General features: G+C 45.4%; 1 protein-coding gene across 1 annotated transcript in view; it reads right to left on the minus strand.

The window, feature by feature from the left end:
• The window catches only part of UBXN7 (UBX domain protein 7), a 30253-nt gene that overhangs the window by 2672 nt on the left and 3864 nt on the right, over positions 1-23717 (minus strand). Inside the window, exons 3-10 of the mRNA XM_075201609.1 lie at positions 23157-23221; positions 11168-11233; positions 10648-10760; positions 8063-8209; positions 6551-6641; positions 6335-6462; positions 4150-4579; positions 1511-1590 (exon numbers count right to left, since the gene is read on the minus strand). Coding sequence (XP_075057710.1) covers positions 1511-1590; positions 4150-4579; positions 6335-6462; positions 6551-6641; positions 8063-8209; positions 10648-10760; positions 11168-11233; positions 23157-23221 — 1120 coding nt within the window. The remainder of the gene's footprint in view (positions 1-1510; positions 1591-4149; positions 4580-6334; positions 6463-6550; positions 6642-8062; positions 8210-10647; positions 10761-11167; positions 11234-23156; positions 23222-23717) is intronic.

The following is a 23717-nucleotide window of genomic DNA, read 5'->3' on the forward strand; positions in this document are numbered from 1 at the left end:
CTACAGTAAAGTAGCATTTTTCCCACTTATATCTGCACTGGCATAAAACTACTAAACAAGATTCATGTGATATCTACTCCTCAGCTACTGGAAGTCATGCATATCAGTATAGTCTAATGCTTCTTCCCACAAACTGACACATCACCCTCACAATAGGAAGCATCTTTCAGATCCATACAGCAAAGCTATAAAAGGAAAGAGGAAGAGAAAAGGGAACAGACTGACAAAATTCCAAATAAAACAAAAGTGGGTGTAATTAACCGGAATGGTAGTAAGGGTCTACAATAACAGGATTTAATCAGAACCATGAGGCTCTCCCTACTACAGAAAGCTATAGGCACTGGGAATTTGATGGCAGCTTCTGTATTGTATTTCTCCTCTGTTCAAACTGTAAAATGTACAACCCAGGGATTAACACTGTATGGACAACTACAGATTACTTATTTTTTTAACCTAAATTTGATTTTTTAAAAGTAATGGCCACTATTAATTAAAGAGGTCTGGTGATTTAGCACATTACTTTCCTCACTGCTCAGACATGCTGAAAAGTACAAAATGTGCCTGCACGTGGCTCCCCTCTCACTCACTAGTCATTGAATGCTACACACATGACCACAGGAGGACAGTGGGTCTGAATAGGGGATAAAGAAGAGTCCGTCAAAAATGATCTCTATTGGTATTTACATTTAAATTAAGCCATCGAGAACTGGAGGAACACACATTGGACTTTATTTAGAGAATATATGAATGTATGAACTTTTTTTTTTTCCATACAGAGGTGTGTGATCAGTGTGGCAGGAGCCTGCTCCTTCATTCTATCCAACCCTCAACTCTGTGGCTTCCATACATATATCATGAAATAGTTCCAGTCAAATCACAAAGATGTGCAGGTTAGTGCTGGTGATCTGTACAGGTAACAGCATACACAGACAGGCAAAAAGGAGCATTAAATAGACAATTAGGTGCAAAGAACCTAGAAAAACGCAAACAGTTTATCTAAACTGCCATAATGACTTTACAAAAGGTTGACTACAGATTCCTTCAAACCACAAAAAATAAACCCCTAAAAATCCAGTCAGTATGTGCATACGAACAATTGTACATCTGTCCAGTTTCATGGTATTGTATGTCGCCTTCATTCTGTGCTCACCTTAGTTGAATTCAAAATCGTTACCTATTCTATACTATAGGGAATGCATATATATATTTATTTTTTATCACACACACACACACACACAACAGATACTGGATGTAGAAAAATAAAATGAGCTGTGTTACGGGTTCGTCCAGTGAAAACAGCCACAGCGCACCTTACACAAATTGCTAGATCATTATTGTGAGATACACTAACATTACATCTACCTTCCAGTCAGCTCAGTACAAGGCAACAGACAGCAGGTGGATATCAAACCACCTAGGAGTACAAGCTGGATTCAATGTGCTCCCTAGGTATCTCATAAGACACCCAACGCTATTCAAAAGACAGGTGCTCAAGACAATTAGCACTTACCATTAATTTGGCCTTTTCTGGTAACGCAATCTGTTCCCTTTTGCCATCTGGGTATCGCAACATGAGCTTTGCTTTGGGACCTAATTCAAAGAAAGAAAAAGATGACGTTACAAAGCTATTGGCCCCCTGTAGTCTTAAGAACCCACTTAGAAAAACTCGCAATGCCAGCTGTAGGCAAAAGTGGTTAAAAACAGTTTGTTTCATGAAAAAATACAATTTCTCCAATACAGTTAAATTCAAGTTTTGCCATGATACATTTTTGCAGTTTGTACCATCTTTGAAGAGGTGATTTGACATGTGAAACATTACCCTTCTGACATAACACACATCTATTATCTTAAAAGGGGAAAAAAAAGTAAAGATAGGTGGAGGACCTGAATTTAAATGTCAAATTTCAGTCATAGCATATGTAGTTTGGAGGTCCATAAGGTCAGAGCAGACAACTGGGGTGTCCGTTCCTTCATCACTGGGAGACCGGACAATCCAAATACTGTATCTTTAACCTGACTCCTCCTCCTAGCTCTAGACACTACTGCTACATGCTGCCTTTAGTTTAAAATGAGAAAATTCAGTACATGGAGTAAAAAATAAAAAAAAGGTGATGTCAAGAAGAATGAGTTGGGTGGATCTTACTGCAGTAATATTATGTAATAGGCTTTTACTGTAAATACACTTCACCCCAAGTCATTGTAGACAACTGGGGACATCCCAAACTAACCAGGAAAAAAATGAGAGGCAGCAACATGATCATAATAAAAACAGACAGACAGGACTACACTGCGGCCTGAAAAGAAAGAAAGGCCAAATTGAACAGAGCCCAGTAAATGAAAATTACACCTGTTGACTGAGCTCACACAGGAAAAGAAATCTGCTGCCCAGAACAGTTGTATGCCAAATTCATAGTGAGCCCTCTACAAGACACGCTGATTAGCGGATTGTTGTTGTACACAACATATAGAGCATGCACTGGGGATAAGGTATGAAGTGAACATTCCCATTTGTTTCGAGACTCGGTTTAAACCAATGGAATTCAAATTTCCTTATTAATGTGGACGGTGTCCATTACTTTGCATAAAAGTGTGGAATAGCGCATAGAATCGCCTTAACTGTGTGAATGATCAAATATAGTTCCTTTAATTTGGAAACTCCCCGTGCATAGCAAATAGCCAATAAGAAAGCTACTTTTCAGATTAAAAATTTTAGCTTGCAGGCAAGCAGTTTAAAGAGGGTGCTTCGGCATGGAGAGAACAAGGTATAGTTTGCTATCTGAAGAGAGTTTCAATATGGTTAACAGCTTGGAAGAGACAGTGATAGTTAAGGTGTAAAAGATATCCATCATTGGTAGTAGTATTAATGCACATAACCTATATTTCCTTCAAGAAGAGGTGAGACCTTTGACCATATGCCACTTCTTTAAAAATACTAGATAATCAGTATCACACTGCAGAAAATCCAGAATATCTAAATGGTCATAATACTAATAGGAGAGCAGGTGAAAGGGACACTTACAGAAACAATAATCAGGTGTAGCTTAAAACAGTCTTTTAAAAAGAAGTGGAAAATCCCTTAGTTCTCCAGATTTGTGATACAAATCTGACCAAATCAGATTTGAAAAGGGATTATGCAGACCATGTGGACACAGAAGATGAGGGCAATTCTGTGCCAACACCTTTGTTAATGTTAGGAACTGAAAAGTGGATTATGTTAGAAATTTTGCTGGTGGAGGAGATGTACAAACAGGCTGGGAGTCAAATGTGAATCTGAGAAGTTTAAATAGTGATTTTCTTGAAATTCATCAAGTCTCTGGAGACACTAAAAGCATCTATGTATACCCTATAGAGCCTTTTGATACATTGGTGCCCACGGTAGATGTTGTCCAGGCATGGTAAGAAGAATATCACATTCATCCTTAGGTGGGCTGCTACTGTGGAAAATACTTTTGTATGGGATTAGAGTGCTGTAGACAGATCAAAGTTGAGGGCTTCAAATTAGAAGTGATTTACAAAATGAGATACGTTTGTTGGAAAAGGTGAAAAGGGCGATGTGGAGGTAGGCCTCTTGCAAGTCGATGGAGATCACAGAGATGACCTCATCCATGGGGCAAGTAACTATCTGGACACACTTTGAAGTGATGACAGTGCACAAGAAAATTAAGAGAACACGGGGTGACGGAAATTAAAAGATTCCAGGAGCTATGTCGTGCACCCCATGAAAGTCAAGTATGTATAATATACACTGGAGAAGCTTTCTGTGTTTCTTGGTGAGTAAGTGAAGGAACAGAGACCACAGCTGTGTGTCCTGACATAGCACATTCCAGATGTCTAATATTGGTTCTACATTATCAACACCCCCCCCCCTCCCTCCCCATTTCTTTAAATCTTCAGTATAACTTACTATACTTTGCTTTAATAATGCTAACCATTTCAAGTTGGTGGCAAGCTTGTGGATTTTGGAAGATCCCTTCAGGATATAAGATTGGCGACGTTAAAGGAATGTAGCAATCATAGCCCAATTTAGTAAGATCACCATAAACCAAAGAGGATGAGTGGAGAAAAACAAACTTGACAATCTGGCCACTCACTCTGCTATACAATATACTGGTGGCAAGGACAAAATGTCTAGTGGTAATCTGAACTCACCATTATTGTCAGGACTGTCTTCTGAGCATTCAGGATTCCTAAAGTGTGTTTCAACTTGAGAATCAGTCTGAGATTTCCCGGGTGATGACTGGTGGTTTGAGGTGTCCTCCGATGTTTCTTCTACTACAGGCTCTGAGCTACTCAAGTCATCTCTTCTTTGACTGACATTTTTAGATGTGGCCTTCCTAGCTTTACTGCAGGAAGTCTCCTGCTCAGGCAATGGATCTGCAGGCCTTTCCTCTTCTTCCTCCTCATGGTCAGAACCACACACAGAGATAAACTCTTCACTGCCAGAATAGAGTTCAGACTCCGATTCCTCCTCATATCGAGAAGTTTGCTTACTTGTTGCAGAGTCAAAGTGGGTTTCCTGCAAGGAGGCACGTATAGCAGCTTCTAGTTGGCTGTCCTCACTGGCATCGATGAGGCTCTCCTGGAGGACAGTAAGACCACTAATACAAATTAGAGGAATCCTGTTTAAGGACAACGATTATGAGCAAAAATAAAATATTAGATCAGTTGCACAGTCTAACAGAGTCTCACGAATGAAATTAATAAACTACTACAAAAATAGCTCTCCCCCTAACTTGCACAGGGCATGACATCTTGTGCTTGCTACCCATACAGCAACATTCTTAATAACTGACTGTATGTGTGGTTCGCAAACAATGACCACATGTAAAACTGGACCACATGCGGGCATTCCTGAAAATTGCAGGTAAATAACTTTTGTGATTGTCATCTGAAGACTGCACTAACCAGCCCCCACATGACCTGTTCACTATTTTTTGAGCCCCAGTCTGTCCAAGCTGGAAAGTATTCTGTTGAACTCATGTCAAGTGATGTGTGGCCAACATTTCACTGAGCTCAGTGAGGCAAGAAAACGGAGGCAGGTAGAGTGTGGAGGGCTAGAGATCATTTCTAACAGGCAAGGGGTAAGCAAGAATTTAGAAACAGTAACTCAGGTAACATGTATATCGCGTGACATAAATGTAAATAACTCCCAAAAGAAAGGCACCAGAAGTCAGATGCATTGGTTACCTTACTTCTGGCATTGCCCAGCCCTGTAAAAGGTAAGCTTTCATATCTTTCCAATTTTAAAAACGCTTCAAACTGTGCAACTGTCTCCATATTTTATTTCCAATTTTAGAATAGTTGTCATTTAAATGGATCTTTAATAATTTATTAATGTTTTAACTAAATCAGCTACCTACAGACAAACTAGAATCCTCGCGAATAATGGGAATATGAATATATTAAAGCACATTAATCACAACATCAAAAAAAAAATAAAAAAAAAATCAGACACATTCCCATGAGGCTAGGAAACAAAATGAACAATTCCCCAACACTGAAATTCAGCAAACATTTGATAATCCTCAAAGACAAGACTAGAATATACTTAGGAGGATGACCATTTAACATATTGGGGAAGTAACTATCATTGTTTAAGAAGACATGCCAAATGGTCATTTATGTTGACTCAGGAACTAATTTCCGTTAAACAATGTAAGTGTATACATGCAGTAAAAATAAATATAGGTGCATAACGTTTGATGCCGATTTTAGATGAAAATGGATTATTATCAAAGTATACGTTTAGCAAAGCCATTTCAATAATATATTTAATATCTATATATACATATATACACGCACAACAAATTTTATCTACATCAAACACACAGCATGCACCCAGTAACTCCTGTTACTGTAAAGTCCCGTGAAAGGGTGTGTGTATAATAACAGCACAGGATTACAGTCTGACGGTAACAATTATACATATTGTCTTAAAGAGGGAGCACTGTATTCTAAAGATGGGTAATTTCTCCCTTGGAATCATTTAAACTGTCTGTTCAGAGGGATAGTGGGGCTCATCATAGGAGGGAAAGCGTTTATTACACAACATGCAGTCTTCTCTTATGACAGGCAGTTACCCTGACTTTCCTCTCATTGTTACAGAAACCTCATTCAAGACTATAAAGGGGGAGATTCAATTAGATCCAAGTGTATCAGGAACGTCCGAAAGATATCCCATTTGACAAATCTCCGCTCATTTTTCCCCTCGCACCTCCATGGGGTAAAACAAGTGGAGATTTCTGATAGCTGACAATTGAATCTCCCTCCAAGAATTTACCTACAAACTAATTTGAAAAATGTTAAAAGAATAAAGCCCAGGATTCATACTCACGGAACGCAATCGCTTCTTGGGTGGGCTGCTGGAGAGGCCATCAAGCTGCCCGTGTTCCCCTAAAAACCCAGTCACTTGTTCCAAGAAGGAATTTACATCCAATTGGTGCCACTCAACCATCTTCTGACCTGTGTTGAAGTAAGATGGCTGTCACAGGGAGTCTGAGAGAAGACTAGACTGGTAACGGAATGGGTCTTCCCCATCTGTATTACTCACCTGTACGAGGGTCCAATATGGAAACATATGGAAACTGAGATAGCTTGTAGAACTGAATGTATCTCTGCCCCTCGTCACTGTCATGATAAACCTGTGAAAGTACAGCATTCTAAGTTATCACAAAAAATAATCCATAAAGTTATATTTAAGTGGATCCAACACAGAGCGTAATCTAAGATTAGGGGTCAGCATAGGTTGGAAGCACGTCAGCTAGAACATGGAGTCACAGTATGCTTCCCAGGCACAAAGGCCCTTTCATCTGGCACTTTAGCTTTTAAGAAATCACAACAATACCTTTCTGTTATGCATTTTCCCCCAGACACTGAATGCAAAGTATCATTTGTAATAAACAAAACATGTTAGCACTGAATGTTTTGGATGTTACAATAGTACATTAAACAGACTGGCATAAAAAAGGATGTCCTCGGATGTGTAAACCATGTGTTTTCTCAATTTAAAGGGAATTTTCAATCGCTTCCCAGCAATGGAGGCCTTTCTATGCCTTTTCATAAATTCCAAAAATTGCTTAGTATCCCACAACTGTAAAAGTCCTGGAATCTCACCAAATGGAAGCATGTTATGCTTTTGGATATGGGCATGAGCAAGATATCTTTTTAATGAACTGGGAGTGACATTTTAAAGTTGGAGTTACTTGGATGAGTGAATTAAAAAGGAAAAAAAAAAGTAGCTCTTCATCCAGTGGACAGATTGAGTATCTCATATTTCTACCACATTGAACAATCAGCAGTTCCGGCCAACATGCTTACACTGTTGATAGTTTATGAATTGGGTACAGTAACCCAACAAGATGTGTCTTTGTTTTGGTATTCTCTGTAATATTATATATAAAATGATGGGGAAGGAGAGCAGCTATGAAAATATATACTCACTATCCATGTTCCTATCTTCTGCATCTTCTCCACTCATCTTCACTGCATTCAGCCTGTCATGGCTGACAGATGCCGTGGTTACTATGCAGGTGCACCTAGAATGACAGGCAGACCGCAGTGAAGACGAGCCGAGAAGCTGCCTAAGCCAGGAGCGTTGAAGGGAAATTATACATTGACGATTCCAATATAACGAAAATACAACAAAAACTTCATTGCCTAACAATTATTGATAAACAATATTTAAGAAATGGGAGATGGCAGAGTGGTTCAACCCTTCTAATAGCTCTCGGTGTTGATCATTGCAATATACAATTATTGTAATATTTTGCTTCCAACAGCAGATGGCAGAATCATGCTTTTGTTTTTGTGTTTTTTTAAACATGAAATGAAACAGCTCATTGGAAACTTGTGATCTTTTTGACAGGATAAAGGCTTGAGGCGATACCATTTAAGCATTTATTTTCTGTACTTATATGTAAGTAAATATGAAAAAATACTTTGTTTTCAATTGTTATCAGAATACTGCATCTTAGTTTTCTGTTCAAAGTTTGTTTTCACCAAGTTAGTCTGCATCATTTTTTAATACAATTACAATCCATGAAAGAAGTGTGAGGTCTCTTACCTGCCAGAAGATAAAATGTTCCCGTATTAAAGTTTTCACAGACTCATTACTCCAGATATCCCGGTTTAAGCACTGACAGGCAAAATCCTGCACATTCTGAATGTTGATCATGAGCCACTTGTTCTTTAGCTGCCCACACTCCTTGGCCTAGAGGTAACAAGGACAAGTGTAAAAAGGTACTGTAGTAAAAGAGTTATGTACATACACTAATTCTAAGGCAGCATAAAGCTAAAACCTATTAACACACAACTTTATTACTACAGATATATCCCACCAGTAAGCTGAACAATAAGAGTTCCAAACCGGGAAGGACTACATAGAAAACTAAAATGACGACCACCAAAACCAAAAAGAGGTCCCATTGTCTACCCAATTAACTTATCCAGTTTATTCTCAGTACAGATGTGTTTATCTTATGTTTAGACCGAAACCCCAGATAAAACATAGTACTATAACCATGCGAGACCCATGCAGGCTCCTCCAGTTTCTGACCAACAAGCTTGCACTGGAGCAAACAGACTGGAAGCTCAAAGTTGCGGGGATCATTTCTAAGCATTTACCACTTGCCCAGTTACATTTTCTAACATTACATCTTTCCCCATTTCCCCCATCTTACCACCACTCTGCGGCAATCAACACTTGAATACAGCTTCTTCAGCTTGCATACATAATAAAAGGAACGATCTTTAAGCTGATTGCCACCAATTTCCGATAGCTTACACGCAGACATGTTGTTACACGCTGATAAAGAGATCCCACAGATTCCCACAAGAGTTTGTTTGTTTCGATGATGCAAAGTCTTTGTATTATTTTATTTGTTTAACAAAAAGAGATCACACAAAAAAAACAAAAAAACAATGAAAACAAAATAAGTAGCATGGGAAATTTCCCTTTAGCTACAAAGAAACAAGGAAATAATGTAAAAATTGTCCTTGGGTACAAATAATCAAAAACATAGTAAATTATATGAAAAAAGTGTAAGCTGTGTCATTGTATTAGTGTTTATATATAGCCTCATAGGGACATCCTCCAAATTATAACTATCCATTGGCACCAGATAATCCTCCAGATATTGTTTCATTCTTGGGGGAAATCTGTCTACAGTCCACCAATAAGCCAATCATATTCAACAGAGCTCAATTTAGTTTGGATAAGTTAAATATATGTGCCTTCAATTTTATATAATTGCATTATTGGAACGGTGTTTCAAAGCGGTTTTCACTGCATAAAGGAGCTGGGCAGAAAAGCATTTACCTGTATAACAAATTCACGTGTGAGGACCTTGTGAGTGTCCAGGGTGAGAAGATTTACAGTTGGTGAATGTGTGTAAGTACCCCCCCACATCCCTCTATGCTGCCCAGAGGAACATGGATTTCACTGGACTGGTCATAAGCTGATCTTTACAGTCAATCTTGATATTAATAGAACGGATACAGAACGCTGTAATGTACAGACTACACACAGAGCATATACAAAATATTATATGTTGTGACGCCAATATTTCCTGGTGTATGCGTAAACTTAAATGGACATTACAATAATTACAGTATTGTTTTCTGGAATAAGCTTCACCCCTCTAGTTATTTTCTACCCCATAACAGCAAGTAAATTGTCCAATGTCTTTAGGTTTCAAGCACCCAGAACATAAATATATTCACTGGTAAATATAAGATTACAGCTATGTGCATTAATAAGAGAGACATCACTTTGCATAAATTCAGGCATGTGGAGCCCAACTCACTTCCAGAGTGCTTACAGAAGGCTGTGTGTCTGGGAACAATGTGCATCCCGGTATTGGAGTTAAAAGAGTCTCCTCTGGATTTCTTCTTTTACTATATTACTTCTCCTTTTAAAGTGTTCTGAAATTAGAAAAATAACATGTGTAATAGCAGAACTGCCTATGCTATTATCATGTTTTTATTCTATTTCAGCACGCCTTAAAAGAAAGTACAACGCTTCCCTAAAAACTGTCACACTTATATTTCTTTCACTTATTAGTAACTTGTTTTCACACAATAAAATCATTAAGTCTTATTAGATGATTATCATAGACTAGACCAGAGGAGCACTTCATGGAAAACTAGTAAGACCTCGTCAGCTGCAAACACTGGCCTATAGCCTGGATGAACTGTCAGATTAATAAAAATTATAGTATTATATTATTCATTAATATTTCATGGTATTACTAAGATGGGCACATGTACTGTGTGAAAGCATATTTTACAACATGGGGCAGCTCATCTGACAAATAAAACACAGAAGTACAAGCATCTAACTGAACAATATCCAGTGTTTTGGAAGAATACATTTATTGAAAGAGGTCAGTATTATTTAAAACGGCCTTGTGACAAACCCACAGAAAAAACAAAAACTAGCATCTGCAAAACATGGAGAACATAAATTACATACTAAGCGACTAATTATTATACTGTGAAGTTAAGAAAGATCACAAACAAGCAATGTGTGAGCTTATGAAAACAATATTAAATTATAGAATTTAAAATTATATTAAAATTACTAAAATATTCCTTAAGAAAACAATGGCAACCAAATACTTCCATGATGAAGTTATTTTCTGAACATACCGTCTCAAAACTGCCCTTATGCATAAGGTCAATAGGTGGTCGGAAAAGGTCAGCCAATGTAGTCAGTTTCTTATCCATTGCTCCTCCATTCCGCAACTCTTGTTCCTGATGGACTGCAGCATAACAAAGAGTGAAAAAGATTATACAATGTGAAAAAGTCACAACTTATAATGGAGGGTTATGTTTCACAATTATTAATGATCTGCGGTGTTCAAATTTGATTCATTTTACCACAATTTCTATAAACAAACAACTTTTAGGTAAGCAGTCTTAATTCTAAACTGGAAAAAAAATGACATTAAAAGAGCTAGTAGAGGAATGCCATTCTAAAACTATCCACACAACAATGTTATGTAAAAAAAAAAAATACAAAAAAACAAAACAACTCTTTACCGAAATGTATCAAAATGGATACCAACAAACTTGGACAGAATAAAAAAAAGCTTAAAGGAACAATTGGTCTTGTAGCAGTCACGAATATCTGACAACATTTTTGGGCTAATAGTACACAGGTACTCACTGGTTTCAGTCTGAAAATCTCGGAATCCATCAAAGATTGAACGAGCTGGTCTTCGTCTTTTAGGAGCTGGATGGAAGGGACACAAATAAACCACTAGAGCTTAGTAAAGCAGAGCACAGCATTTCTTATTTTCAAATAGATTTCTGCAGACTGAAGAATTCTCTCCTCCTTTGGGACAGTGCAACTGAAAAACCTTCTAATAGAGCAGTGGTTCCCAAACTGTGCGCCGAGGCTCCTGGGGTGCCTCGGCGATCTCACAGGGGTGCCTCGGCCACAGCCAGTGGTAAGCAAGGCGGGGGACTACTTGGTAATTATTTTGGCTTAGGGGTGCCTTGAAACAATTATGGAAACCCTAAGGGTGCCTAGAACTGAAAGTTTGGGATCCACTGTAATAAAGTATAAGGATCTTATGGCCTCTGACATTGTCCATCCTATCTTAGCAATTTCAAACATTTGAAACAGTAATCAAACAGTAAATTGTGGGCTAATATTGAGTATTGGGATCACCCATTCCTTTATTGGGGGGTTTCAGGCTGTCATGCATGGGCACAATAACGATTACATGGCAGACACAAATAGAGTGGATAAGGCCAGATACCAGTCTCTTTACAAAGCAATGATAAAGTGTTATAATGCCTACATGTAATCTGAGTGACCACTCTCAGGAAAGAAAAAAAAAATACACTCAGGCATGCCAACTGTTAGAAAGCTTCCTCCTCTCACATGCACAGAATACATTAGACCGGCGGTTCCCAAAGTGGGGTGCTGTTGGCCAGCCCTAGAAAAAAGAAAGCAAACAGAAATTTACCAATCCGCGCGGCGCCGGGAACCTGCAGCCTCCTCACTGCCGCAGCAGCTGTCACTGAATATCGACGTCAGTGACAGCTGCGCGAGAGAGGAGGCTGCAGGGTCCTAGCGCCGCGCGGATTGGTAAGTTTGTTTGCTTTCTTTTTTCTAGAGCTGGCGCCGGGGGACGGAGGGCAGAGGAGGGGGACGGAGGGCAGAGGAGGGGGACGGCTGGCAGAGGGCAGAGGAGGGTGACAGCGTGAGAGGGGGCAGAGGAGGGTGACAGCGTGAGAGGGGGCAGAGGAGGGTGACAGCGTGAGAGGGGGCAGAGGAGGGTGACAGCGTGAGAGGGGGCAGAGGAGGGTGACAGCGTGAGAGGGGGCAGAGGAGGGTGACAGCGTGAGAGGGGGCAGAGGAGGGTGACAGCGTGAGAGGGGGCAGAGGAGGGTGACAGCGTGAGAGGGGGCAGAGGAGGGTGACAGCGTGAGAGGGGGCAGAGGAGGGTGACAGCGTGAGAGGGGGCAGAGGAGGGTGACAGCGTGAGAGGGGGCAGAGGAGGGTGACAGCGTGAGAGGGGGCAGAGGAGGGTGACAGCGTGAGAGGGGGCAGAGGAGGGTGACAGCGTGAGAGGGGGCAGAGGAGGGTGACAGCGTGAGAGGGGGCAGAGGAGGGTGACAGCGTGAGAGGGGGCAGAGGAGGGTGACAGCGTGAGAGGGGGCAGAGGAGGGTGACAGCGTGAGAGGGGGCAGAGGAGGGTGACAGCGTGAGAGGGGGCAGAGGAGGGTGACAGCGTGAGAGGGGGCAGAGGAGGGTGACAGCGTGAGAGGGGGCAGAGGAGGGTGACAGCGTGAGAGGGGGCAGAGGAGGGTGACAGCGTGAGAGGGGGCAGAGGAGGGTGACAGCGTGAGAGGGGGCAGAGGAGGGTGACAGCGTGAGAGGGGGCAGAGGAGGGTGACAGCGTGAGAGGGGGCAGAGGAGGGTGACAGCGTGAGAGGGGGCAGAGGAGGGTGACAGCGTGAGAGGGGGCAGAGGAGGGTGACAGCGTGAGAGGGGGCAGAGGAGGGTGACAGCGTGAGAGGGGGCAGAGGAGGGTGACAGCGTGAGAGGGGGCAGAGGAGGGTGACAGCGTGAGAGGGGGCAGAGGAGGGTGACAGCGTGAGAGGGGGCAGAGGAGGGTGACAGCGTGAGAGGGGGCAGAGGAGGGTGACAGCGTGAGAGGGGGCAGAGGAGGGTGACAGCGTGAGAGGGGGCAGAGGAGGGTGACAGCGTGAGAGGGGGCAGAGGAGGGTGACAGCGTGAGAGGGGGCAGAGGAGGGTGACAGCGTGAGAGGGGGCAGAGGAGGGTGACAGCGTGAGAGGGGGCAGAGGAGGGTGACAGCGTGAGAGGGGGCAGAGGAGGGTGACAGCGTGAGAGGGGGCAGAGGAGGGTGACAGCGTGAGAGGGGGCAGAGGAGGGTGACAGCGTGAGAGGGGGCAGAGGAGGGTGACAGCGTGAGAGGGGGCAGAGGAGGGTGACAGCGTGAGAGGGGGCAGAGGAGGGTGACAGCGTGAGAGGGGGCAGAGGAGGGTGACAGCGTGAGAGGGGGCAGAGGAGGGTGACAGCGTGAGAGGGGGCAGAGGAGGGTGACAGCGTGAGAGGGGGCAGAGGAGGGTGACAGCGTGAGAGGGGGCAGAGGAGGGTGACAGCGTGAGAGGGGGCAGAGGAGGGTGACAGCGTGAGAGGGGGCAGAGGAGGGTGACAGCGTGAGAGGGGGCAGAGGAGGGTGACAGCGTGAGAGGGGGCAGAGGAGGGTGACAGCGTGAGAGGGGGCAGAGGAGGGTGACAGCGTGAGAGGGGGCAGAGGAGGGTGACAGCGTGAGAGGGGGCAGAGGAGGGTGACAGCGTGAGAGGGGGCAGAGGAGGGTGACAGCGTGAGAGGGGGCAGAGGAGGGTGACAGCGTGAGAGGGGGCAGAGGAGGGTGACAGCGTGAGAGGGGGCAGAGGAGGGTGACAGCGTGAGAGGGGGCAGAGGAGGGTGACAGCGTGAGAGGGGGCAGAGGAGGGTGACAGCGTGAGAGGGGGCAGAGGAGGGTGACAGCGTGAGAGGGGGCAGAGGAGGGTGACAGCGTGAGAGGGGGCAGAGGAGGGTGACAGCGTGAGAGGGGGCAGAGGAGGGTGACAGCGTGAGAGGGGGCAGAGGAGGGTGACAGCGTGAGAGGGGGCAGAGGAGGGTGACAGCGTGAGAGGGGGCAGAGGAGGGTGACAGCGTGAGAGGGGGCAGAGGAGGGTGACAGCGTGAGAGGGGGCAGAGGAGGGTGACAGCGTGAGAGGGGGCAGAGGAGGGTGACAGCGTGAGAGGGGGCAGAGGAGGGTGACAGCGTGAGAGGGGGCAGAGGAGGGTGACAGCGTGAGAGGGGGCAGAGGAGGGTGACAGCGTGAGAGGGGGCAGAGGAGGGTGACAGCGTGAGAGGGGGCAGAGGAGGGTGACAGCGTGAGAGGGGGCAGAGGAGGGTGACAGCGTGAGAGGGGGCAGAGGAGGGTGACAGCGTGAGAGGGGGCAGAGGAGGGTGACAGCGTGAGAGGGGGCAGAGGAGGGTGACAGCGTGAGAGGGGGCAGAGGAGGGTGACAGCGTGAGAGGGGGCAGAGGAGGGTGACAGCGTGAGAGGGGGCAGAGGAGGGTGACAGCGTGAGAGGGGGCAGAGGAGGGTGACAGCGTGAGAGGGGGCAGAGGAGGGTGACAGCGTGAGAGGGGGCAGAGGAGGGTGACAGCGTGAGAGGGGGCAGAGGAGGGTGACAGCGTGAGAGGGGGCAGAGGAGGGTGACAGCGTGAGAGGGGGCAGAGGAGGGTGACAGCGTGAGAGGGGGCAGAGGAGGGTGACAGCGTGAGAGGGGGCAGAGGAGGGTGACAGCGTGAGAGGGGGCAGAGGAGGGTGACAGCGTGAGAGGGGGCAGAGGAGGGTGACAGCGTGAGAGGGGGCAGAGGAGGGTGACAGCGTGAGAGGGGGCAGAGGAGGGTGACAGCGTGAGAGGGGGCAGAGGAGGGTGACAGCGTGAGAGGGGGCAGAGGAGGGTGACAGCGTGAGAGGGGGCAGAGGAGGGTGACAGCGTGAGAGGGGGCAGAGGAGGGTGACAGCGTGAGAGGGGGCAGAGGAGGGTGACAGCGTGAGAGGGGGCAGAGGAGGGTGACAGCGTGAGAGGGGGCAGAGGAGGGTGACAGCGTGAGAGGGGGCAGAGTGCCTGGTTGCAGAGGGGGCAGAGTGCCTGGTTGCAGAGGGGGCAGTGTGCCTGGTTGCAGAGGGGGCAGTGTGCCTGGTTGCAGAGGGGGCAGTGTGCCTGGTTGCAGAGGGGGCAGTGTGCCTGGTTGCAGAGGGGGCAGTGTGCCTGGTTGCAGAGGGGGCAGTGTGCCTGGTTGCAGAGGGGGCAGTGTGCCTGGTTGCAGAGGGGGCAGTGTGCCTGGTTGCAGAGGGGGCAGTGTGCCTGGTTGCAGAGGGGGCAGTGTGCCTGGTTGCAGAGGGGGCAGTGTGCCTGGTTGCAGAGGGGGCAGTGTGCCTGGTTGCAGAGGGGGCAGTGTGCCTGGTTGCAGAGGGGGCAGTGTGCCTGGTTGCAGAGGGGGCAGTGTGCCTGGTTGCAGAGGGGGCAGTGTGCCTGGTTGCAGAGGGGGCAGTGTGCCTGGTTGCAGAGGGGGCAGTGTGCCTGGTTGCAGAGGGGGCAGTGTGCCTGGTTGCAGAGGGGGCAGTGTGCCTGGTTGCAGAGGGGGCAGTGTGCCTGGTTGCAGAGGGGGCAGTGTGCCTGGTTGCAGAGGGGGCAGTGTGCCTGGTTGCAGAGGGGGCAGTGTGCCTGGTTGCAGAGGGGGCAGAGTGTCTGGATGCAGAGGGGCATTTTTGCATACAACTAAATAAGTATATCTGTCGTGACCTAAATACTTATTACAATTTTTTGACCCAACGACTTCTAAAACAGGACTGCTCAGTAATTATTTTGGAGGGGTGCCTTGAAAAAATTTGGAGACTCTAAGGGTGCCGCGAACTGCAAAAGTTTGGGAACCACTGCATTAGACAACACTAATAAAAAATTATTTTGATGGTGGGATAAAACAAAAGCTATTGGCCAATATGTTCAAAGAAGGAAAACAAAAAAAAATACCATGTGGAAATTAAAAATGAACATTCGGGACCTGTACACATGAATTCTCAAGACATTGTATCTGCATTTCAAGCATATTATTCCAGTCTGATAATGCTACTTTCCCACACCCCAATACTCAAGAATGCATTCCTCAGGGAAGCCAAATTCTCCAAAAAGAGGATTTATGTACTTACGTTAAATCCGTTTCTCTGATTCCGTCTGGGGGACACTGCTTACCATGAGTTGTGGAGGGAGCTTGGGGAGTTGGCACCTAACTAGTTAAGTTTTTGTACTGCAGACAGACCCCTCCCCTCTACAATCCCCCTGCCCCCTCTTGTTCAGTTAATTAAAAAGCCCAAGGAGAAAAGGCCAATCAAACAAGAGCACACAGAAGAAAAGCAGAAGGGAGGGATCTCAGTGTCCCCCAGACGGAATCAGAGAAACGGATTTAACGCAAGGACATAAATCCTGTTTTCTCTTTCATCCAGTCTGGGGGACACCGATTACCATGGGGACGTTCTAAAGCAGCCCCCTAAGGGTGGGACTAATCTGAAAATCCCTCTCGTAAAGCACTACGAGTCCCAATATCTGATAAATGCACTAATTTCAGGTGAAAAAATACTGAAAGTGCCGATACCTGGACTTTTAGAGAACCTAACCGAAGCCCTGCTTCCAGGCCATCCTGAAGGAAAGCCAACAAGCGAGGGAGATGAAAGGAGGACGAGTGACATGTCCTATTTTCGCACCATCTGATGTAAGCTCTCCAAATCCGGTGATAGATGCGAGCTGAAACTGGCTTTCTGGCTCGCATCATAGTGTTCACTACGCTGGAGGAAAAACCTCTAGCCCTCCAGAGGCTGGCTTCAACAGCCATGCCGTTAAACTGAGCTGAGGTAAATTCTGGTGATGGAAGGGACCTTGCAGAAGAAGGTCGTCTTGAGACGGAAGACGGAAACCTTGTCCGTCCGCCATAGAGATTATGTCCGCATACCAGACTCGGCGCGGCCATAAGGGAGCTATTATAATTACTGGCAGACCACCCTGCCTTACTCGTCTGAGTACGCGAGGAAGCATGGGAATCGGAGGAAACAGGTATCCTAACCTGAACTCCCATGACATCGTCATAACGTCCACTGCTAAGGGGTCTCTTGCCCTTGCGCAAAACCGGTGAACCTTTCTGTTGTGTCTGGAGGCCATGAGATCTATGTCCGGAAGACCCCACCTCTGAACCAGAGAATGGAAGTCTTCCGGATGGAGTGACCACTCCCCCGGCATCATCTGGTTTCGACTTAGGTGGTCTGCCTCCCAATTTCTTATTCCTGGAATGTATACTGCCAATATTGCTGGAACATACTGTTCGGCCCAAACCAGAATTTGAGCTGCAATATTCATTTCAGCTGCACTATTGGTTCCTCCCTGCCTGTTGACATATGCCACGGCCGTGGTATTGTCTGACTGAACTCTGACAGGGTGGCCCCGGAGGAGGGACTGGGCCCCCCGGAGGGCCAGCAGAATTGCCTTCAACTCCAGCACGTTTATGGATAGGGCCGATTCCTGAACCGACCAAAGTCCCTGGAGCCTGAGGTGCAGGATTACCGTCTCCCCCTACCGTTTAGGCTGACGTACGTCGAGGCTATGATCCAAGACCATGGAGCGAAACACCTGCCCACTGTCTTGTGATCCTGAAGTGAATCTCTCACCCTGGAGATAGAGAGATTCTCTGGAGATCCAAACGTAGGTGGGATCCTGACCATTTCGTCCACAGATCCCACTGAAGACATCGAGAATGGGCTAGACCGAAGGGGATGGTCTCGAAGGAGGCCACCATCTTTCCCAGCAGCCGCATGCACAAGTGCATTGAGGGGCTGGGAGAGGACAAGACTTGAGTTGTAATACTCTGAATAGAACTGATCTTCTCGACAGGCAGGAACACCCTTTGCTGGCTGGTGTTCATAAGGAGACCTAGGACAACCATGCGTTGACACAAAACCATCTGGGATTTCCTTAAGTTTATTAGCCATCCATGGCCCTCGAGAACCGCCAAGGTGAGGGATAAGTGATGATGTAAGCAATTCTCCGTGGAGGATTTGATGAGCAGGTCGTCTAAATAGGGCACGACCTGAACTCCTTGAAGGTGAAGACATGCTGCCATAACCGACATGATCTTCGTGAAAACCCTCTGTGCCATTGAGAGGCCGAAGGGAAGGGGCCGAAATGAATAGTGGAAGGATCCCACCGAGAATCTTAGAATAGACTGATGTTGGATCCAAATGGGAATATGGAGGTATGCATCTTTTATGTCTATGGACGCCATAAACTGATTCTTCTCTAATCCGTTTATCACTGACCTTAGGGATTCCATACGAAATTTGTCCACCCGTAAGTGCACATTGAGGCCCTTTAAGTTTAGGATGGGACGAAAGGAGCCGTCCGGCTTCTTGACCAGAAACAGGTTTGAATAAAACCCCTGTCCCTTCTGGTAACCTAGGACCCTGCAGAAAACTATTTGAGAAAGAAGAGAGGCGACACAATCCTGTATCGCCTGCCTTCTTGATGGATCTCGGGGAAGCGGGGTCATGAAAAAGCGATGTGGAACCGGGTCCAGCAGGTCTATCCTGTAACCCTCTGATATAATGTCCCGAATCCAAGGATCTTGGGAGGACGCTGCCCACTGTTCTTGCAACAAAGACAGACGTCCCCCCACTGGCGCCCCTTCCAGGAGAACAGAGTGGTCGTCGGGACGCGGGCTTTTCCTGGGTTTTGGAGGCCTGGCGTCTAGCTGCAAACGAGGATCTCCCCCTGGCAGAGGAGCCTCGAGAATTGGGCTGTCTGCCTCTAAAGGACTGTCCTCTAGGCAAGGAGGTCCCCCGAAAGGGCTGACCCGAGGGTTTCGGCTCCTGCTAGGGAATACCGGCAAGGAAGTACTTTTGCCCCCCGTTGCCTGGGAGATCAGGGTATCCAATTCCGGACCGAACAAACCTGCTGCAGAAAAAGGAATGGTTTCCACAGACTTTTTTGATTCCGCATCTCCTTCCCAGGATTTCAGCCATAACGTTCTTCTTGCTGAAATAGATGCAGCCTGAATAGAAGAGGATACAGCCGCTGTGTTCTGGACCGCCTCATAAAGGTACCCTGATGCCTCCTTCAAATGCAAAGCCAGGGGAAGTAAATCAGAGTCCTGCAAGGCCTCTGCCAGCTGGTCTGCCCATGCTTCCATGGCTCTAGCCACCCAAGCCGAAGTAAATGTGGGCCTAAAGGAAGAACCCACAGCCGTAAATATAGATTTCAGCTGGGATTCCACTCTGCGGTCATTGACATCCTGCAGAGAGGCAGAACCTCGAGCTGGGAGTAAAGTGTGCTTGGCCAATCGGGCTATTGGAATATCCACTTTTGGAATACTCTCCCAGCGAACGACATCTTCCTCCTGCAATGGGTAGAGGGAAGAGAACGTTTTGGGAACAGAGAACCTCTTATCAGGCTGTTTCCAGGCTCCTTCTGCAATATCCTTAAGTTCTACGGAAGGGGGAAAACGGATAGCCTTTCTTTTGGCCTTCTTAAAGAGACTTCTGTCTCTAGGAGTAGTATCCTCCGGTTCTGGGAGGTCCAACGCTTGTCTCACTGCTAAAACCAAATCATTAATAAATTGGCTTTTAGAGCTTTCTTCCTGTCCCAAAGGTTGAACCTGGTCAGGATCAGAAATAATTTCCCCCTCTTCCTCTGAAAACTCCTCTGAGTCTGAAAGGACCATAAGGGTATTATCAGATCTAGGCCTCCTTCTTTTAGCAGGCGGAATGTTTGGGGATTCAAGTAACTGGTTTAGTTTATCCAAACCCTTTATAAATGCTGTGGACCATGCCGGTTCTGTGGGAACAGGGGCTAGGTCTGTATGAGAAGAGGAAGGTCCTGGTATAGACGTTCCAATAGAACCTGTGGTAACAGGGAGGCCCAACTGAGTACTAGAATTATTAGCCACCGAAGTAGCCACAGTAGATAGCAATTGATTAGATTGAAAAACCATATGTGCTAAAGAGGAAACCGACTGTCAGGGAGGTCACCCAGGCCGGTTCCTCCGTCAGTGGGGCTGAAACATGCTGGGTTTGCGCAGGGGGGACCCCTGCCTCGCAGAGAGAGCACGCGCGAGAGAGAGAAATAAATGTGTGGAGAGAAAAGTGTAACTACAAGTAATCAACTAATCTACATATAAAAGTTGTACTTGTAATATTTTAAACACAAAATAATACCTAAGCAAGTAGGAGAACTATAACATAACCCCTACTAGCTCACTTGTATACAGCAATACAGAATATGTGTTTAAATAAATCTGATACTTAGCCCATAGGCCAAACAGGGGAGAAGTCCAACAGCAGTATCCTGGTGCCTGCTCCCTCAGATCAGTTCTCTCTTCCCGGGCTTCTCCTTGGCGCCAGAAGACCGGGTTAGACCATCTCTCTCTCTCTGGAAGGAGGGGGAACTCTATTTCTTAGCTCCCCCCTTCAGTAATGCTGCCTCTGTTAGCGATTCTTCCATATAAAAAATAAGAGGCATTTAAAGGCAGAGTAGTGGAGACCTCCAGGGGAGGTCTCCGCAGCAGATAATACCTGATGCCCCCTCCTATGCATGAGGGGGGATCCAGGTATAGCCCCCTTCTTTTACAGCCACCGCAGCACTCCTGTGCCGAAATCCAAGATGGCCGCCGTTATGTGAAATGTCCGATAACCGGCGCTCTATGCCTGCAGTGGCAGCGCCGGTTATCGGGGAGGCTCCAGGAGTGACAGCGGTCCGTGAGACCGCTTGTCACTCCCAATTCAGGCACTCGTTTCTTCTGTCCCTGTCAGTGAGAGCCGCTGGCTCTCATCTGACAGGGGAATGCCTGCGCTGCTCTGCTGTGAGTGTGTTCTCTATAGTAGAACACACTCCAGCGCTGCCATCTGTGAATAAAAATTCAAAAGAATAAAATAAAATTGTAAATTTACACTAAGCACTAAAAAACACTGCCCAACTCCACGGGCACCTAAAAAAAAAACTGAGGAGGAAGAGGAGGGGGGATTGTAGAGGGGAGGGGTCTGTAGGCAGTACTAAAGTTAACTAGTTAGGTGCCAACTCCCCAAGCTCCCCTCCACAACCCATGGTAAGCAGTGTCCCCCAGACTGGATGAAAGAGAAATCATGCTTATCAGCATCTCTTCCTAGGATCTCCTTCAACTTCCATCACTGCTCAGTTTACCACTAGCCAATACAGCATAAATATTGTGCAAGAAAAGAACACCAGCTTGTGATCGATGTGGAGACTCAAACATCTGTAGGACAATCTTCTCCTTGTGAATGGTAAGCAACTTATGTGAGCACTGACCTCAGAGACCTAATATGTCAACACAATCCCTTTAAAAATGTAGGGAACTGAAATGGAAAAGAAGGCTCAAAAGGTGGGAACTGGAAGGCCAGTAACACAAAGTTTAATTATACCATGAAGTGAAGACAAACATTATCTAAGCCCTGAGATGTTCCTTCACTTCCGGGATCAGGTTCTACAAATAATTAAAACCACCACCAGCAAAAAAAAAAATACAAGGACCCCTGAACTTTAAGAAAACTTGAGAGCCAAGTTTCCAACCCTTCCTAAAGAAAGTGAAAACCTATTCATATCACCAGGAACAGTATTGTTGCCACAACTTGTAGTAGCCCACAAGACCTAAAATCTATCAACTGTTAACCCCTGAATTGAAGACCACCAGAATCATCAGCCAAATGGACCCTGCTCAGGCCCGAATGAGCTGCTTCAGCCATTCCCTGAAAATTCTATATTATGCCCATGGCAGTTGAAAAACAACGGCTCTTGCGTCGTGCATCTGAACCTCCACATCTGACCTCCTTTGTGGATTGTCCACACCAACAGGATACCAGACCTGCCCGAGTGCCTGATAAGATCCTCTTGTATAGTTCTGAGGGGATCCTGGGTTTCCCACAACCCTAGTGAGGTGTGAGGGAACTTCCAAAATGTTGTGCACATCCTGCAGTATTATGAAGCAGTTATACTGTACCATATTCCAAACATTGGAGTTATTCTCATCTCCTTCACATCCCACTCCTGGGTGTGGGAGGACAATAAGTAGGTGTGCTAAGCTCTGAGATCAAGGAACAGATACTCCAGTGGGTGTCCTTTCAGTGTGACAATGCTCTCAGCATACAGTGTTTCCAGATAAAACAACAAACTGAAGTCTATAGATCTTTAAATAATATACGCGGTCACTTGCTAAATACTCCACACTTGCTTGACGTGTTTCTTAGCCTAGAATGGCGATTTCCTCAGAAGCATGAACACATCAGGTAATCTCCCTGATGCATATATAAACCTCCCCCAACCAATTACAATTTACAGATATTTAAACAACTATTCTAAACAACTACTTGATGTTCTTCACAGTGCGAATATGATACGAAAATCTATTGTTAGCAATCCTCGTACAAATGATATTGAGGGTAAACAGGATGATTATATCTTTAGAATTCAGCTTATTTTCATCATAGACAACAATGGCCCTGGTGAGGAATCCCAATGACGAAAGTGTTATATCTGACAGCCAAGGCCAACCAATGTATCTTCATACAGGCAGTCTGACTGTCTTTACATGCACTGGAATTACTTTTTCTACAGAGTTGTGTTTGTATTTTACATTATATAGAGTATACCCCTGCCACAGAGCTTCCAGGGGAGTTCTTCAACTGCTTACCCTACTCAATCTCCATTGTCTGTGCCCGCCCCATAATAAACAGCCATTGTTCAAATGGCATAAACTATGCATATTGTTGGCGCTTTTATTACATAGACAATTTAACTGTACACTGAAAGCAACGATATTGGAATTTGAGAAATTTGCTTTAACATCAGTGCTCATAAATTTTCTGGTGGAAAGTATTTCTTCTCAACCCCAGGGAAAGTACAATGAGTCAGCTGCAAAGACAGCACAGTTTACTACTTCTTCTAAAGAAAATGTTACCTTTATCTGCTATTGCAATTACTGGTTCTTCTATAAATATATAAACAGATGAGTGATTACACCTATGGGACATGTATAAGGTTTCATCACACAAACCTCTTACCTCCGAAAATTTCAGGCTCCACAAGGACTTCTTGTTTCTGTGGAATAGGTGCGCGAACGTCATCTCTAAAACAGAAAATGAACAAGTTATATGCCAGTAAGCCAAAATGCAAAGGATAAATAGGTTATAAAACAAATTTGAACTAGTAAGTAGGCTTGAAACAGATTTTATTAATTCCACCAGCATTTCTATTTATGTTTTTTATATTTGTCTTGCCTTAATTAGGAAAAGCAGGTCGACGTCTGTACAAGCAAGAATAAAACACCTTAAAAAGGACCACTAAACATAAAATACATGTTGAATCTGAGAGCCAAGTGGCAGGGTTACTGTCTAATATGGTCACACACTTCAGGGCTGATTGTGTGGTCAAAAGATGACCTAACATATAAGACGTCATCTTTACCAATAATCATGACAAATATTGTGGTAGTTTTACTAGATTCATGAAATACCACAATCATTTTAGGGCTCGTGTGGAGATATTGGTACAACTGCCATAGTCCTGAAACATAATTATGGCTCTCACACAATGGAAGATATTTAGACAGAAGTAGTTTGAGT

This window comes from Mixophyes fleayi, chromosome 3 (genome assembly GCF_038048845.1).
Source record: "Mixophyes fleayi isolate aMixFle1 chromosome 3, aMixFle1.hap1, whole genome shotgun sequence".
NCBI lineage: Eukaryota > Metazoa > Chordata > Amphibia > Anura > Limnodynastidae > Mixophyes > Mixophyes fleayi.